This window comes from Amblyraja radiata, chromosome 2 (assembly GCF_010909765.2).
Source record: "Amblyraja radiata isolate CabotCenter1 chromosome 2, sAmbRad1.1.pri, whole genome shotgun sequence".
Classification (NCBI taxonomy): domain Eukaryota; kingdom Metazoa; phylum Chordata; class Chondrichthyes; order Rajiformes; family Rajidae; genus Amblyraja; species Amblyraja radiata.
The window spans coordinates 8,330,413-8,349,147 of NC_045957.1; the positions used below are offsets into that span (position 1 = coordinate 8,330,413).

The following is an 18,735-nucleotide window of genomic DNA, read 5'->3' on the forward strand; positions in this document are numbered from 1 at the left end:
GGTCAGGCAGCATCTCTGGAGAAAAGGAATAAGTGGCGTTTTGGGTTGAGACCCTTCTTCAGACTGAGAGTCAGGGGAGAGGGAAACGAGAGATATAGACGGTGATGTAGAGAGATACATAGAAACATAGATAATAGGTGCAGGAGTAGGCCATTCGGCCCTTCGAGCCTGCACCACCATTCAATATGATCATGGCTGATCATCCAACTCAGTATCCTGTACCTGCTTTCTCTCCATACCCCCTGATCCCTTTAGCCACAAGGGCCACATCTAACTCCCTCTTAAATATAGCCAATGAACTGGCCTCAACTACCTTCTGTGGCAGAGAATTCCAAAGATTCACCACTCTCTGTGTGAAAAATGTTTTTCTCATCTCAGCCCTAAAAGATTTCCCCCTTATCCTTAAACTGTGACCCCTTGTTCTGGACTTCCCCAACATCGGGAACAATCTTCCTGCATCTAGCCTGTCCAACCCCTTAAGAATTTTGTAAGTTTCTATAAGATCCCCCCTCAATCGTCTAAATTCTAGCGAGTACAAGCCGAGTCTATCCAGTCTTTCTTCATATGAAAGTCCTGACATCCCAGGAATCAGTCTGGTGAACCTTCTCTGTACTCCCTGTACTATACTAGACTGTACTACAGAACAAATGAATGAAAGATATGCTAGGAAGTAGTTAGGATGATAGAGGAGAGAGGCCATGGCTGGCTGTGGGAGACCTTGTTGTGCGTGATGGTGAGACGGAAGCCTGTGTCGTAGGCCTCTCCCTCTGCAGCTGCCCACTCGGCCGGCTGAGGGGCCTCCTCCTCCGGCTTCTCAAAGGCGGCCATCAGCTGATCCGTCGCACTATACAGCAGCCGGTCACCCAGGCTGGGGTTGATGATGATCACAGACTGCTCACTGTAAAACAAACACAAACATGCCTGTTCAGCACACGCCCAATACACCACTCCACACACTCGCCCATGCAGCACAGTCCCACTCTGCACAGACAAACCTGTCTATAGCTCTTGGCTCATTATCTTTCACGTGCACATGGAGATACAGTGAAATGTTTGAAGTGAAATCAGATTGAGCGGATACAGCACGGGAACCTTCCCACCGAGCCCACGCCGACCAGCGAACCCCGCACACTTACACTATCCTACACACACTGGGGACAATTTACAATCTTTACAGAAGCCAATAAACCTACAAAACCTCTACGTCTTTGCAGTGTGGGAGGAAACCAGAGCACCCGGAGAAAACCCCACGTGGTCACGGGGCGAACATGCAAACTCCGTACAGACAGCACCTGTAGTCAGGATTGAACCCGGTTCTCTGGCGCTGTGAGGCAGCGACTCTACCATGCCCCACAGTCTCTGTGGCCATTACACAGAGTGGCCGAGCCCCAGGAACGCAGGTCCGTACTCACACAGTTAAAGCCACCAGACAGTGGGCAGGGTTCGGGTTCCACGCGATGCTCTTCACTGCCCCTTCCACCTCGATGGTCTTCACGCAGCGGGCCGTGGAGACCTCCCAGAAACGAACGGTGTGGTCATCCGAGCCTGTGGGGGGGAGGGGGGGGGGAGGACGGGATGGTCAGTGGAGTGGGGGAACCAGCCACTTGCTCGTGGGGGGAAGAGTCTGTGTGGGCTCCACCTGCTCAAAACTGAGGGAACATGGCACTGAATGAAGTCTCCACGCTCTGGCTACTGAAATTCCTATTCTTCTCCATTTTGAAGTTACATCCTTTAATTCTGAGGCTGTGCCCTCTGGTCCTAGACTCTCCCACTAGGGGAAACATCCTCTCCACATCTACTCTATCCAGGCTTTTCACTAACCGGTCGGTTTCAATGACATCTAGTGGTCTCACATCCTACCTGTAAGTTATCAAACCAGGCAGTGGCCTAACCAGCATTTAATGGTTCTTCACTCACTCACTAAAACATTTGTCCATCTCTTTCATGCATCTCTGCGCAAACACTCCAAGCCCCTAAATTCATGTGATAGGAGCAGACACATGCCATTCGGCCCATCAAGTCTACTCCAGCATTCAATCATGGCTGATCTATCTCTCCCTCCTAACCCCATTCTCCTGCCTTCTCCCCATAACCCCTGACACCCGTACTAATCAAGAATCTATCTATCACTGCCTTAAAAATATCCACTGATGGCCTCCACAGCCTTCTGTGGCAAAGAATTCCACAGATTCACCACCCTCTGACTATAGAAATTCTTCACTAAAGACTGACTAAAGAAAGAAGAAAGACTGGATAGACTCGGCTTGTACTCGCTAGAATTTAGAAGATTGAGGGGGGATCTTATAGAAACTTACAAAGTTCTTAAGGGGTTGGACAGGCTAGATGCAGGAAGATTGTTCCCGATGTTGGGGAAGTCCAGAACAAGGGGTCACAGTTTAAGGTTAAGGGGGAAATCTTTTAGGACCGAGATGAGAAAAATATTTTTCACACAGAGAGTGGTGAATCTGTGGAATTCTCTGCCACAGAAGGTAGTTGAGGCCAGTTCATTGGCTATATTTAAGAGGGAGTTAGATGTGGCCCTTGTGGCTAAAGGGATCAGGGGGTATGGAGAGAAGGCAGGTACAGGATACTGAGTTGGATGATCAGCCATGATCATATTGAATGGCGGTGCAGGCTCGAAGGGCCGAGTGGCCTACTCCTGCACCTATTTATATGTTTCTATGTTTCCTCATCTCCTTCCAAAAGGAACGTCCTTTAATTCTGAGGCTATGGCCTCTAGTCCTAGACTCTCCCACTAGTGGAAACATCCTCTCCATATCCACTCTATCCAGGCCTTACGTTTGGCATTAAATTAACTCAATCTGTCTACATATCGCTTACACATTAATAGAAGACGGTGTCGAGTCATGCAGCACCAAAACAGGCCCTTCGGCCCAACTCACCCACAATGATGCCCCATCTAAGCAAGTCCCATTTGACTGTGTTTGGCCCAGATCCCTCCAAATCTCTCATATCCGTGCACCCAGCCAAGTGTCTTTTAAATGTTGTCATTGTCCCTGCCTCAACTACCTCCTCTGGCAGCTCGTTCCATACACCCACCACCCACTGTGTGAAAAAGCTGCCCCTCAGGTTCTTATTAAATCTTGCCTTGAACGCTCCCTATTAAATCTTTCCCCTCTCACCTTGCATGCAATGTCCTCTGGTTCTTGATTCCCCAACCCTGGGAAAAAGTCTGCGTGCATTCACCCTGTCTACCCCCCCACCCCTCGTGATGTTATGCACCTGGATTGGTTTTAATTACGAGACCGCTACTGAAATTGCAGGAATACCAAATTTCACATCACATCATCACATTTGCAAAAACTAAAACTTGAATGTTGAGTAAGTGCGATGGTTTGGAAACCTGAATTGAAAGCAGAGCGAGTGCAAAGTGGTTGCAGGCGGGCAGGCTGAGTTGTAGACACACCAAGCATGGCCATCTGTGTGCGTTTAGGTTTGCTGTTTAAACCCAGTGCCCCCTCCACCCTCCACCCCTCTCTCTGCCAGAGCTGGTGGGTCGTGTCCACACCGCCGCTCCCCCTCAGTTACCTCACCCGTAGGTGGGCACCGTGCCAGCTGGCAGGAGTCTGGTCGGGACGGGAGCGAGCCCACCGCTAATGGTGGAGGGGGGGATAACACCGCACAAAATACACTCAGCGGGGATTGAAAGCTCGAATGGAAAACGAGGTAATTGCTTGTTTTCATCGTGCACCTTGTGGCAGGGTCGAGGAGCAATCGAGCCGCTCCCGTCTCCGGTTACACAGACGCACACAACCTGTGCCCGGGTGGTGCGAATAACAAAGCAACATTACCTCAGTGCCTGGCTGAATGATTTCAGCGGCTACAAAGCTGCTGATCAGAGCAGGAGCAGCAGCAGCAGAAATGTTCCAGCTTCCCTTTCAGTGCCGCCGCCACCACCCACCCTCCCCGCAGCCGGTTGTTTTTAACAGCACTGACGAGGGCAATGTGGGGAGGAAAGGAATGCGCTGCTACCTGATGCCAACCACTGGCCACTGGGTGAGACGCTGATGCAACGCACCAGGTTGGTGTGCCCTGTGTAAACCTGCAACACAGAGGCAGAGGGTCAGCAGGAGCGGGCAGTACCACACAGGCATTGTGTACACCACCGACACAACAGAACAATGACATTCTTACACTACAGGCCCACAAACACAGTAACACGCTGATCACAACATGTAGAAGAATCAGTCAACAGTACCATCAAATAATCAATAAACGATCAATTATGTGTGGGAAGGAACTGCAGATGCTGGTCCGCATCGAAAATAGACACAAAATGCTGGAGTGACTCAGCAGGACGGGCAGCATCTCTGGGGAAAAGGATTTGGAGACCCTTCCTCAGACTGGGCAAGAAAGGGTCACGGCCCGAAATGTCACCCATTCCTTCTCTCCAGAGATGCTGCTGCCTGTCCCGCTGAGCTACTCCAGCATTTTGTGTCGATCTTCAACACAATAAGTTAGTTTAGTTTAGACTTTGGAGATGTAGCATGGGAACAGGCCCTTCGGCCCATCAGGTCCACACCGACCAGCGATGCCCGCACATTAACACTAATTAATGGCCATAATGGTTTTGACAAGAATGATGCGTGGATCAGGGGGTATTTAGCTGCAGGGACAGACTGCAGATTGGACTGTTTTCTCTGGAACGTTGGAGGTTGCGGGGAGACCTGGTAGAAGTATATACAATGAAGAGAGGCATAGACAGGGTAGAGAGTCAGAACCTTTTTCCCCGGGGCGGACATGTCCAATACTGGAGGGAATAGCTTTAAGTGAGAGAGGCAACGTTTTAAGGAGATGCGTGTGTCAAGTGTTTTTTTTTTACCACACAGAGGGTGGTGGGTGCGTGGAACACGTTGCCAAGGTTGGTAGTTGAGGCTGGCACAACAGAGACTTTTAGAGGGGCATATGGATATGCAGGAGATGGAGGGATAGGATTACGTTCAGGTGGTCTTGGCAGCAGGTCCGGCATGGACATTGTGGGCTGAAGGGCCTGTTCTTGTGCTGTACTGATCCACGTTCTATCAGTGTAATCTGTAGTGCAACCAAAGACATAGTCCAGAGAGGATCATAGCTGTTGAGGTTTTGTGCTGTGCAGTGCCCATACCTGATGGTAGCTGGGATGAAGGCTTTTTTTGGACCCAGTTCACGGTTTTGGTGATATGCAACAGTACAGGATCAGACCCTTCTGCCAACAGTATCCGTGCCAAACATAATGCCGTTAAACAAATCTCCTCTGCCTGCACGTGATCCATATCCCTCCATTCCCTGCACATCCATGTGCCTGTCCCCCACTATTGTATCCCCTCCATCAATACCCCCCCCCGACACCACGTTCCAGAGATTAGCTTAACTTGGCATCATGCTCAGCACAGACATTGTGGGCCGAAGGGCCTCTTCCTGTGCTGGACCGTTCAGTGTTCTATGTTCAGTTTATATTTTACTTCAGATTCCAGCATCTGCAGTCGCTTGTGTCTTCACCCTGTCACCTCCCTTCTCCTGTCACGTGGACCCCCCCCAGCCCGGCGCCGTACAGCACTCACCAGCGCCTGAGTAGTGGGGAACGGCTGCAGATCCTTCGGCTTGGGAAGCTTTGGAATCAGATCGTCTGGATCCACGTTCACCTGAGGGGAAAGCCACGGATATTATTCTTCTGCCTCACGAGGATGTTGCCAGGACTCGAGGGTGTGAGCTATAGGCAGAGGTTGAGTAGGCTGGGACTCTATTCCTTGGAGCGCAGGAGGATGAGGGGTGATCTTATAGAGATGTATAAAATCATGAGAAGAATAGATCGCATAGATGCACAGAAAAGGTGAATCGAGGACCAGAGGACATCAGTTTAGATTAGATTAAACTTTATTAATCCCCTTATTCTGGGGAAATTCTGATGTCCTTGCAGCACACTAATAAAAATACAACATAGCATTCAAAAAGAAGTTCAACACAAAAACATCCCCCCACAGTGATTCCCACTGTGGGGGAAGGCACAAAGTCCAGTCCCCATCCTCTTGTCCACCCAAAGTCACAATTACGGTGAAGGGGAAAAGATTCAATAGGAATCTGAGGGGTAACCTTTTCACACAAAGGGCGGTGGGGGTATGGAACAAGCTGCCAGAGGAGGTAGTTGAAGCTGGGATGATCTCAATGTTTAAGAAACAGTTGGACAGGTACATGGATAGGACGGGTTTGGAGGGATATGGGCCTCTCGCGGGCAGGTGGGACTAGGGTAGCTGGGACATTGTCGGCCGGTGTGGACAAGTTGTGCCGAAGGGCCTGTTTCCACACTGTATCACTCTAAGACTCTATGCCTTGCATTGAGCAGGGGTCTCAGTGGAGTAATCTGGCAGGGTTGTCCAGTGCAGGGTTGTCCAGTGCAGACTGTTCCACACCAGGTGCTCAGAGTAGAGGGAGGATGCCATTGGGACTGGGAAGGACCAAGGCCTTGGCTGCCCGTTCATGGGTTGTGAAGGATCCCGATCCCGCGGCAAGGTGCGGCGCAGAGCGAAGCATTTTGCCAGTGCCTTGGTCAATTTTAGTTTAGTTTACAGCGTGGAAACAGCACCCTCGGCCCACTGAGCCCACACCGACCAGCGATCACCCCGCACACTAGCACTATGCTACACACACTGGGGACAATTTACAACTTTACCAAAACCAATTAACCTACAAAACCTGCACGTCTTTGGAGTGTGGGAGGAAACCGGGGCACCCGGAGAAAACCCACGAGGTCACGGGGAGAACGTACAAACTCCGTACAGACAGCACCCGTAGTCAGGATCAAACCCGGGTCTCTGGCGCTGTGAGGCAGCAACTCTACCGCTGCGCCACCGTGCCGCCCTCAATGTTGAATGTTTGTCCACTTACACCAAAACCAGACTGAGCGGCTGTTTACCCAACAACCGCTTGTGGGATCTTGGTGTTGGTGGTGTTGGCTTATCACTGACACATGCACCGATACACAATGAAGAGCTGTGTTTGTGAGCTATCCACTCAGTTCACACTGTACATTATTAGTGACATCAGGCATAGGAAAATATACCACAGTGCAGAACACAGTGTTACAGCGTTACAGATGCAGAGAAAAAAAAGCGTAAGATCTGCAATGAGGTAGGTTGGAAGATTGGGACTACTTCCTAGCATGGGAGGACCATTGGGTAGTCAGATAACAGCGGGGAAGAAGCTGTTTCTCAAGCTGCATAAGTCAGCAGCTGTGTCTGCCCGCAGAGGACCTGAGTTTTAGTTTAGAGATACATAGGAAACAGGCCCTTCGGCCCACTGAGTCCGCTCTGACCATCGATCTCCCATTCACACTAGTTCTACATTATCCCACTAACGCATCAGTTCCCTACACACCAGAAGCAATTTACAAAGGGCCAATCCACCGGCACGTCTTTGGGATGTGGGAGGAAAACGGAGAAGCTGGAGAAAACCCAGGGGTCACAGGGTGAATGTGTAAACTCCACACACAGACAGACACACACGCACGCACACACACACACACACAGACACACACACACAGACACGCACGCACACACACGCGCGCACACACACACACACAGACACACACACAGACACGCACACACACACACGCGCGCACACGCACACATACATACACACACACGCGCACGCACACACACACACACGCGCACGCACACACACACGCACACATACATACACACGCACGCACACGCACGCACACACGCACGCACCCACACACACACACACACACGCGCACACACGCACTCACACACACACACTCACACACACGCACTCTCACACACACTCACACACACATGCACACTCTCACACACACGCACACACGCGCACACACACACTCTCACACACATACATACACACTCACACACACACACACGCATATTCTCACACACACTCACACTCTCACACACACTCACATACAAACACACACACATGCACACTCTCACACACACACTCACACACACATGCACACTCTCTCACACATACACACACGCACACTCTCACACACACACACACACACACACAGCCAGCACCCGGGGTGAGGATCGAACCCGGGACCCTGGCGCGTGAGGCCGTGGCTCTACCAGCCGCGCCACCACTCAGAGAAGGTGGTAGCGACAGGCCTGCTGTTCAATGGGGAGACAGTGTGCGTCAGCGTGCAGCGACCAGCAAGGTTGAACCTACCCTCATCTTGCGTTGCCGCGGGCAGAGGTAGAGGTCCAGGCAGCGTTCAAAGCGCTCGTGGATGAAGCGTGAAAACGCCGGCACGGCGCGCAACGACCCAAACGTCTTGGGGAGGAAGTTGAGTTTCCGCTCCTCGGGCTCCTGCTGCTCCCAGGCCAGTCGCTGCAGAGAGAGAGAGAGAGTGAAGGACAGTCAGTGAGGTGAAGATGCCCTGTGCTACACACACACACACACAATTTAATTTAATTAATCCACCAGGCTTAGCACGGGCATCCCCTCCAATCAGCCTCGACAAGAGGAACCAAGGAACAATTTGATTATAGAAACACGGAACTGCAGATGCTGGTTTACATACAAGGACACAAAGTGCTGGAGTAACTTAGCAGGTCAGGCAGCATCTCTGGAGAACATGGATAGGTGACGTTTCTGGGCAGGACCTTTCTTCAGACTGATTGTGTTGGGGGGGGGGGAAAGGGAAGAAAGCTGGAAGAGAGATGGGACAGGACAAAGGTTGGCGAGTTATAGGTGGATAGAGATGAGGGGGGGATTGGATCTGTGCTAGAGTAGCAAGAGTTCTTTACCCTCAGAGGCACATCTCAAAAGGGACCTTCAGAAGGACATATCTAACACATCAGTTTCAGTTTAGTTTATTGTCACGTGTACCGAGGTACAGTGAAAACCTATTGTTGCTTGCTATCCAGTCAGCGGAAAGACAACACATGATTACAATCGAACCATTCACAGTGTAGAGATATATGATAAGGGAATAACATTTAGTGCAAGGTAAAGCCGGTAAAGTATGATCAAGGATAGTCCGAAAGTATAAGCTGGAGTAACTCAGCGGGTCAGACAGCATCTCTGGAGAAAGGGAATAGGTGACGTTTCGGGTTGAGACCCTTCTTCAGACTGAGAGCCAGGGGATAGGGAAACGTGAGATAAAGACGGTGATGTAGATATAGAGCAAATGAATGAATGATTGTGCAAAAAAGTAATGGTGATAAAGGAGACAGGCCATTGTTAGCTGTGTGCTGGGTGAAAACGGGTTACAGACAATGAGACTCAACAAGACAACTTTGAAGCTGGTACGACTTGGGTGGGGGAGGGATGGAGAGAGAGGGGTTGCAAGGGTTACTTGAAGCTAGGGAAATCCGAGGGTCACCAAAGAGGTGGATAGTAGTTCAGCACTGCTCTCTGGTTGTGCTAGGATGATCCAGTTGCCTGATAACAGCTGGGAAGAAACTGTCTCTGAATCTAGAGGTGTGTGTTTTCACACTTCATGGCCGTTGGACCACATTGACTAAACCCTGACTCTCAGTCTGAAGAAGGGTGTCGACCCGATAAAGTCACCCACTCCTTCACTCCAGAGATGCTGCCTGTCCCGCTGAGTTACTCCGACATTTTGTGTCGACCTTCTCTGCACTCTCTCCAGCTTAATGGCATCTTTCCGACAGCAGGGCGACCAGAACAGAAGACATTACTCCTCACCTCTTCGTCCGTTAGCAAGTATTCGGGCGGGGGGTTGTAAGACTCTTCGTGCCCGGGGAGCTTGAGCTTTGGTGCGGGAACGTGCATCTTATGGCGGCCCAGGATTGCGTTGGGATCCTCCTTGGCCCACAGGTCGTAGTACTGCGGTGTGTCGTCCCGTGGCTTGCGGGGCTTGATCCAGCCCATCTTGATCGCATGCACCAGCTTCGACACCTGCAACCGGGCACAAATACCGGAATTTAGAAGGATGAGAGGATATCTTATAGAATTCTTACGGGATTGGAGAGGTTAGATGCAGGAAACATGTTCCCGATGTTGGGGGAGAGTCCAGAACCAGGGGTCACAGTTTAAGAATAAGGAGTAGACCATTTAGGACTGAGATGAGGAAAAACTATTTTAACCCAGAGAGTTGTGAATCTGTGGAATTCTCTGCCACAGAAGGCAGTGGAGGCCGATTCATTAGATGTTTTCAAGAGAGAGTTAGATTTAGCTCTTAGGGTTAACGGATTCAAAGGATATGGGGAGAAAGCAGGAACGGGGTACTGATTTTGGATGATCAGCCATGATCATATTGAGTGGCGGTGCTGGCTCGAAGGGCCGAATGACACCTATTTTGTATAAATGTTAAGACTGCATAGACCACGAGGATGACAACCCGTGCAGAGCTGCCAGCATTCAACCATCAGAAGACCTCTCCAGGAAGGTCCATGCGTCTGTAGCGGAGGGAGCCTGGACCAATGCTACCTCCAAATCCCCTCGAACTCCGAGTAGGGGAATCGAGGACCAGAGGACATCGGTTCAAGGTGAAGGGGAAAGGGAAAAGATTTAATAGGAATCTGAGGGGGAATGTCGTCACACAAAGGGTGGTGGGTGTATGGAACAAGCTGCCAGAGGAGATAGTTGAGGCTGGGACTATCCCAACATTTAAGGAACTGTTAGACAGGTACATGGGTGGGACAGGTTTGGATGGATATGGACCAAACGCTGGCAGGTGGGACTAGTGTAGCTGGGACATGTTGGTGTGGGCAAGTTGGGCCGAAGGGCCTTTCCACACTGTATCACTCTATGACTGGGACACAGGGGATGGGGAGGAAAAGAAGGGGAGGAATCATTTAAAAGTTGCTGCTCGAATCTGTTTGGTGTAAAAACAAAATAGCAATTGCCAGATCTTACCTTCTCCTTCTCGATGAGCGATGGGATGAAGCTGCGTTTGTGAGCTGGGTGATTGGTCACCGGGTGGATCATGGTCTCGTGGGTAAAGAAGTCGATGGAAGACTAAACAAGGAGGAGACGACATGAGTTCACAAACGGTTGAAACATGTCCTTTAAGACGTGACACATTTTACAGCACACTAACTTCCACATGGAGAACTAGACTCTACGCCCACAAACAGTTCTTCATTTCCCACCAAGAACTGATCAAAACGCGCTGAGAATGGCTGCAAATCAGATTTAATCAGCAAAGAAAGTGGGCGGCGAGAGCAAGATGCAGCTGGAAATATCTGGGATGAGGTAGGGAGGGTGGGATTAGATTAAACTGGAATTCAATAAAAGGTGGAGGAAGGAACTGCAGATGCTGGTTTACACCGAAAATAGATATAAAATGCTGGAGTAACTCAGCGGGACAGGCGGCATCTCCGGAGAGAAGGAATGGGCGAAGTTTCGGGTCGAGACCCTTCTTGAGACTGAGAGTCATGGACTCTCAATCGAAGAAGGGTCTCGAGCCGAAACGTCACCCATTTTCCTCATCTCAATAAAATAAAAGGATTGTCGACATGTGGAATGAACTGCCAGAGAAAGCTATAGGAGGGGATACAATTATGGCTTTCAATAGACATATATGGATAGGAAGGGTTCCAGAGGAGACACAACGAACTGGAATCTGGAGCAAAACACACGGTGCTGAAGGGATCTCAGTGGGTCAGGCAGCATCTGTGGAGGATGGACACATGATGTTTCAGGTCAGGACCATTCTTCAGACCTCGTGTTTGGACCGGACCTTTCTTTAGACAGTCCTTGGGACTTAGAAGGGGTATGTGCCAAATGGGACAAGCCCAGACTGCCAAATTTATTGGGGTGAACAAGATGGGCCGAAGGGCCTGTATCCATGCTGTACTTTCACCTCTAGACTGCAGCTCAAATCCACACCAAATCTAATCTCTCTCACACTTGTGTGAGTGTTGTGTGCAGTTTTGGTATAGAAAGGAGGCCTTTGAGCTAGAATGAGTGCATGGAAGATTTGAGGACACTGCCAGGACTCGAGGGCCTGAGCTGTAGGGAGAGGTAGGGCAAGCTAGGATTACATTAGTGGAGCCCAGGAGGCTGAGAGGTGATCTCATAGAGGTGTATAAAATAACCAGGGCCATTGGTAGGGTGAATGTACACAATCTTTTCCCCAGTGTAGAGGAATCAAGAATCAAGCATCAGGCATTTCAAGTGAGAGAGGAGAGATTTAATCAGAAACTGAGGGGTAACCTTTTTATTCAGATGGTATACGGAACGAGCTGCCAGAGGAAGTAGTTGAGGCAGGTAATGTAACAACATTTAAAAGACATTTGGACAAGTACATGGATAGGAAAGATTTAGAGGGATATGGGACAAACACAGGTAACGGGACAGTCGTAGATGAGGCATCCTGGTCGGCATGGACAATTTATTTGGAAAGGCCGGTTTCGATGCTATATGACTCTAAATAGGGCCAGCTTAGATGCAGCATTTTGGGTGGCATGGATGCATTGGGCCGAAGGGCCTGTTTGTGTGCTGTATTGACAGATGGATCTCTTGCTGGCTGCAAGGCTCTGCAACAATTCTAACCTGGTTTGTTGTAAGTAAGTATGTTTATTGGCCAAGTATTCACATACAAGGAATTTGCCTTGGTGCTCCGCCCACAACTTCTCCGTGTTCTATTACGAGATCCTGAACCATTGATCAAACATGACATGCAGTGACAGTTATGAATGACTCAGAAAACACTAAACATTAATAATAATAAAACATTAATGCCACAGTCTTAGAATAATGGGGAGGTCATTTAAGACTGAGGTGAGAAAAAACGTTTTCACCCAGAGAGTTGTGAATTTATGGAATTCCCTGCCACAGAGGGCAGTGGAGGCCAAATCACTGGATGGATTTAAGAGAGAGTTAGATAGAGCTCTAGGGGCTAGTGGAGTCAAGGGATATGGGGAGAAGGCAGGCACGGATTATTGATAGGGGACGATCAGCCATGATCACAATGAATCTGGTTCCTGCACCTATTTTCTATGTTTCTATAAAGCACCATTGATCAAGCATGTGAACCAACAACATACCAGATCAAAGGAAGGCTACAGATGTTTGGCTGTTGAGTAGAGCAACTACTCGTGGATAAAAACTGTTTTTATATCTGGCTATCTAATGTGGGCCAAAGATAGACACAAAATGCTGCAGTAACTCAGCGGGACAGGCAGCATCTCTGGAGAAAAGGAATGGGCGATGTTTCGGGTCGAGACACTTCTCCTTTGTGGGCCTCGGAGCTTCCCAAGTGGATTAGATGAGGTTCTCCACTTCACTCGACAGTAAGGCTGGGGGAAAGCGTGAGGTAGGACCATCCAACAAACACAGTTGGGGAATATTCTTCACCAGGACTCACGCACAAAACTGCAGGGGGGGTGGGGGGGGGGGAGGGAGAGTTGAAGAAACATCCACTGCCAGCACTGACATCCTTCACTCTAATAAGCACTGGGGGAAAAAATTCCTTTCAAAGGTCGCCTGCCTCAAGACGTTTCGTCTGTCCCCGAGGGCTGATGGTGAGACAGATTTCACCATCTCCTGGCCAACCTGAGTGTTTTTGAAAGAGCAGACCGCATTCATGGCGATGAAGTATGTTCTGAGGAATTCAGTGTAAATTCTTTGGATGCAAATTTTGAACATCAGCCCAAGTTAAGAGACTATTAAAAACAAAAAAGTTGGAGTAACTCTTTAAGTTCAGAACTTCTGTATGCTCAAAAATGTACGAAACAGGAGGAACCAGTGCCCTCTTGGTTGGCAGCTTTGAAGGGTACTGCATATTCAATAATACTTTTAACCTGGTGAAATCTGTCTGCACTACAAGTCCCAGACTCCCACCTCCACTAACGTTCCTCCTCCACTCTAATCCATCCCTAATCATTCATTTTGATTGATCCGTAAATATGGACCGCTCTGAAGCAAAGCAATCCCTACCCTTCCCATGCCAACTCATCTGGGCCGTCAAACATTTATCGACTTGACTTGGGAATACAAGAGGCTGATTGGAGATTTATGAATCTCAGTCTCTCTGATCTTTTTCTCAGTTAAAATACTCAGATCATGGCCACAACTTTGTAGATCTCCACTGAAGCTTTTAAGTGGTGTCAGATCTTAGCTGTGACAAACCAGCCAGTAAACAGTGCCCTCCATAATGTCTGGGACTATCATTTATTTATTTGCTTCTGTACTCCACAATTTGCGATTTGTAATAGAAAAAAAATCACATGTGGTTAAAGTACACATTGTCAGATCTTAATAACGGCCATTTTTATACATTTTGGTTTCACCATGTAGAAATTACAGCAGTGTTTATACATAGTCCCCCCATTTCAGGGCACCATAATGTTTGGGACACATGGCTTCACAGGTGTTTGTAATTGCTCAGGTGTGTTTAAATGCCTCCTTAATGCAGGTAAAAGAGAGCTCTCAGCACCTAGTCTTTCCTCCAGTCTTTCCATCACCTTTGGAAACTTGTATTGCTGTTTATCTACATGAGGACCAAAGTTGTGCCAATGAAAGTCAAAGAAGCCATTATGAGACTGAGAAACAAGAATAAAACTGTTAGAGACATCAGCCAAACCTTAGGCTTACCAAAATCAACTGTTTGGAACATCATTAACAAGAAAGAGAGCACTGGTGAGCTTACTAATCACAAAGGGACTGGCAGGCCAAGGAAGACCTCCACAGCTGATGACAGAAGAATTCTCTCTATAATAAAGAAAAATCCCCAAACACCTGTCCCACAGATCAGAAACACTCTTCAGGAGTCAGGTGTGGATTTGTCAATGACCACTGTCCGCAGAAGACTTCATGAACAGAAATACAGAGGCTACACTGCAAGATGCAAACCACTGGTTAGACGGAAAAATAGGATGGCCAGGTTACAGTTTGCCAAGAAGTACTTAAAAGAGCAATCACAGTTCTGGAAAAAGGTCTTGTGGACAGATGAGATGAAGATTAACTTATATCAGAGTGATGGCAAGAGCAAAGTATGGAGGAGAGAAGGAACTGCCCAAGATCCAAAGCATACCACCTCATCTGTGAAACACGGTGGTGGGGGTGTTATGGCCTGGGCATGTATGGCTGCTGAAGGTACTGGCTCACTTATCTTCATTGATGATACAACATCTGATGGTAGTAGCATAATGAATTCTGAAGTGTATAGACACATCCTATCTGCTCAAGTTCAAACAAATGCCTCAAAACTCATTGGCCGGCGGTTCATTCTACAGCAAGACAATGATCCCAAACATACTGCTAAAGCAACAAAGGTGTTTTTCAAAGCTAAAAAATGGTCAATTCTTGAGTGGCCAAGTCAATCACCCGATCTGAACCCAATTGAGCATGCCTTTTATATGCTGAAGAGAAAACTGAAGGGGACTAGCCCCCAAAACAAGCACAAGCTAAAGATGGCTGCAATACAGGCCTGGCAGAGCATCACCAGAGAAGACACCCAGCAACTGGTGATGTCCATGAATCGCAGACTTCAAGCAGTCATTGCATGCAAAGGATATGCAACAAAATACTAAACATGACTACTTTCATTTACATGACATTGCTGTGTCCCAAACATTATGGTGCCCTGAAATGGGGGAACTATGTATAAACACTGCTGTAATTTCTACATGGAGAAACCAAAATGTATAAAAATGGTCTTTAATAAAATCTGACAATGTGCACTTTAACCACATGTGACTCCACATTTTCTATTACAAATCTCAAAGTGTGGAGTAGAGAGGCAAATAAATAAATGATGGGTCTTTGTCCCAAACATTATGGAGGGCATTGTATGTCATCTACTTTTTGACTCCCCTACTCTGGGCGAAAGACTGTGTGCATTTAGATGTTAGAATCTTGAGCAAGAAACAGTGCTGGAGGAACTCTGCTGGTCAGACAGTGTCTGTGGAGGGAGAGGACAGTCTGAAGAACAGCCGCAACCCGAAACATCATCTGTCCATTCCTTCCACAGAGGCTGCCTGACCCGCTGAGTTCCTCCAGCACTTTGTGTTTTGGATGGGGGAACATCAGGAGCAACATCAGGAGGAAAGTCTCTGCCTGCTGACCGGAGAAGAAGGAAGCTTGCTCGTGTTGCCGATGCTCGGGCCTTGCGGTTATAAGATGCAGCATTTGGTCGGGACACTTATACAAGCACAGCTCTCCAACAGCCTCTAGTGACGGACATCTGAACTGCAGCAGGTTAGCACTGGAACACAGGAGTAACTCAGCGGGTCAGGCAGCATCTCTGGAGAGAAGGAACGGGTGATGTTTATGGGTCGAGACCCTTCTTCAGACTGAGAGTCAGGGGAGAGAGAGAGAGACCTAGGGATATGGAAGGCTAAGCTGTGAAAATGACAGATCAAAAGGGGGTGATGATCAAGGATGGTTCATTGTTAGCTCAGGGGAAGGTGACAACGAGGCATCCAATCAGTCAAATTTAATCAAAAGTCCAATGAAACTAATCGGAGAACTAGGGTGGGGGAGGGACGGAGAGAGAGGGAAAGCAAGGGATACTTGAAGTTGGAGAAGTCAATGTTCATACTGCTGGGGTGTAAGCTGCCCAAGTGAAATATGAGGTGCTGTTCCTCCAATTTGCGTTGGGCCTCATTCTGACAATGGAGGAGGCCCAGGGAAGAAAGTCAGTGTGGGAATGGGAGGGGGTGTTAAAGTGTTTGGCACCCGGGAGATCAGGTAGGTTTAAGCGGACTGGGCGGAGGAGTTCAGTGAAACGATAGCCGAGCCTGCACTTGGTCTCGCCGATGTACAGGAGTCCACACCTGGAACAGTGGATACAGTAGATGAGTTAGGAAAAGTGGATGAGTAGCTGAGCACTAGCTCCACTGTACTCACTCGCCCAGCCCGCATCAGGCATCTAGTCATTCAGCACGGAAATAGGCCCTTCCGCCCAACTTGTCTATGCTGACCAAGATGCCCCATCAACCCGAGTCCCACCTGGCCACGTTTGCCTCATATCCCTCTAAACCTTTCCTATCCAAATGCCTTTTAAATGTTGTTAGAATACCTGCCTCAACTACCACCTCTCGTTCCATATACCCTCCACACACTGTGAAAAACGAGATGAAATGAGACAATAGACAATAGGTGCAGGAGGAGGCCATTCAGCCCTTCGAGCCAGCACCACCATTCACTGTGTTCATGGCTGATCATCCACAATCAGTGCCCCGTTCCTGCCTTCTCCCCATATCCCCTATCTTTAAGAGCCCTATCTAGCTCTCTCTTAATAATAATAATAATGGATGGGATTTATATAGCGCCTTTCTAATACTCAAGGCGCTTTACATCGCATTATTCATTCACTCCTCAGTCACACTTGGTAGTGGTAAAGCTACTTCTGTAGCCACAGCTGCCCTGGGGCAGACTGACGGAAGCGTGGCTGCCATTCTGCGCCTACGGCCCCTCCGACCACCACCAATCACTCACACACATTCACACACAGGCAAAGGTGGGTGAAGTGTCTTGCCCAAGGACACAACGACAGTATGCACTCCAAGCGGGATTCGAACCGGCCACCTTCCGGTCGCCAGCCGAACACTTAGCCCATTGTGCCATCTGTCGTCCCAAAAGTATCCAGAGAATTCCACAGACTCACAACTCTCTGTGAGAAAAAGTGTTTCCTCGTCTCCATTCAAAATGGCTTACCCCTTATTCTTAAACTGTGGCCCCTGGTTCTGGACTCCCCCAACATCGGGAACATGTTTCCTGCCTCTAGCGTGTCCAATCCCTTAATAATTTTATGTTTCAATATGATCCTCTCTCATCCTTCTAAACTCCAGAGTGTACAAGCCCAGCCGCTCCATTCTCTCAGCATATGACAGTCCCGCCATCCCGGGAATTAACCTTGTAAACCTATGCTGCACTCCCTCAATAGCAAGAATGTCCTTCCTCAAATTAGGGGACCAAAACTGCACACAATACTCCAGGTGTGGTCTCACTAGGGCCCTGTACAACTGCAGAAGGACCTCTTTGCTCCTATACTTAACTCCTCTTGTTATAAAGGCCAACATGCCATTCGCTCTTGGTGTGTAAAATGAGCATAACTGACCTGAGAGAAGGATTCAAAGTTAGTAGATGTTCTGAAAATGATAAACTGAGAAAATTATTTCCACAAGCCCACGGAAAGGTGCTTGAAAGGGAATAAAATCTCCAACGCACAGAGTGGATTCCTTTCTTTGTTGTGAATGTTCTAGTTGTAGTAATGGAGGGAGCCCTCCTCCTTATCTAGCCAATTGTATCTAACAGGCTGGTCAATGGGACGGGCATGACTCCTCTTGTACGTCGTCCCACCCCTCAAAATGTGTTGCTCTCCTTCAAACACCACCTTCATCAAAGTGAAAGAAGAAACAGCCCCTTCCCACACCATCTCATCAAATATTCCTACGGAAGAGAGAGCATGGTTCAGATGGAGAGGAAGGCCCCCTCCATGCAGGCCGACTGGTTGAAGGCCAACCCGGAGTCACAGAGTTAGTTGGACAGCGTGGACACAGTCGCTTTGGCCCAACTTGTTCACTCTGGGCTTGTCCCAATGGTCTAGCTCCTTCAAAACCTTTCCTATCTGTCAAAATATCTTTTATAAATAATTCATGGCATTGTCTCCCGGCATTCAAACATCGTCCCCTTTTCCTTTGCTTGGCCCATATCCGTCCCAAGCCGTTCATATCCATAAACCTGCCCAAATGGCAGAATTAAATTTCCAGATAGAGGCGACTCTCCTGAGTGGAGAAACTTGCCCCCAAGTCCCTCTTAAATCTCTTCCCTCTCACCTTAAGC

General features: G+C 48.6%; 1 protein-coding gene across 1 annotated transcript in view; it reads right to left on the reverse strand.

Annotated features, from left to right (window-relative positions):
* Nucleotides 1-18,735, reverse strand: part of bop1 (BOP1 ribosomal biogenesis factor) — a 185,473-nt gene that overhangs the window by 7,549 nt on the left and 159,189 nt on the right. The window contains exons 6-12 of the mRNA XM_033041756.1: nucleotides 10,858-10,959; nucleotides 9,685-9,897; nucleotides 8,200-8,361; nucleotides 5,562-5,642; nucleotides 3,994-4,063; nucleotides 1,413-1,545; nucleotides 718-898 (exon numbers count right to left, since the gene is read on the reverse strand). Of these exons, the coding sequence (XP_032897647.1) occupies nucleotides 718-898; nucleotides 1,413-1,545; nucleotides 3,994-4,063; nucleotides 5,562-5,642; nucleotides 8,200-8,361; nucleotides 9,685-9,897; nucleotides 10,858-10,959 (942 nt within the window). The remainder of the gene's footprint in view (nucleotides 1-717; nucleotides 899-1,412; nucleotides 1,546-3,993; nucleotides 4,064-5,561; nucleotides 5,643-8,199; nucleotides 8,362-9,684; nucleotides 9,898-10,857; nucleotides 10,960-18,735) is intronic.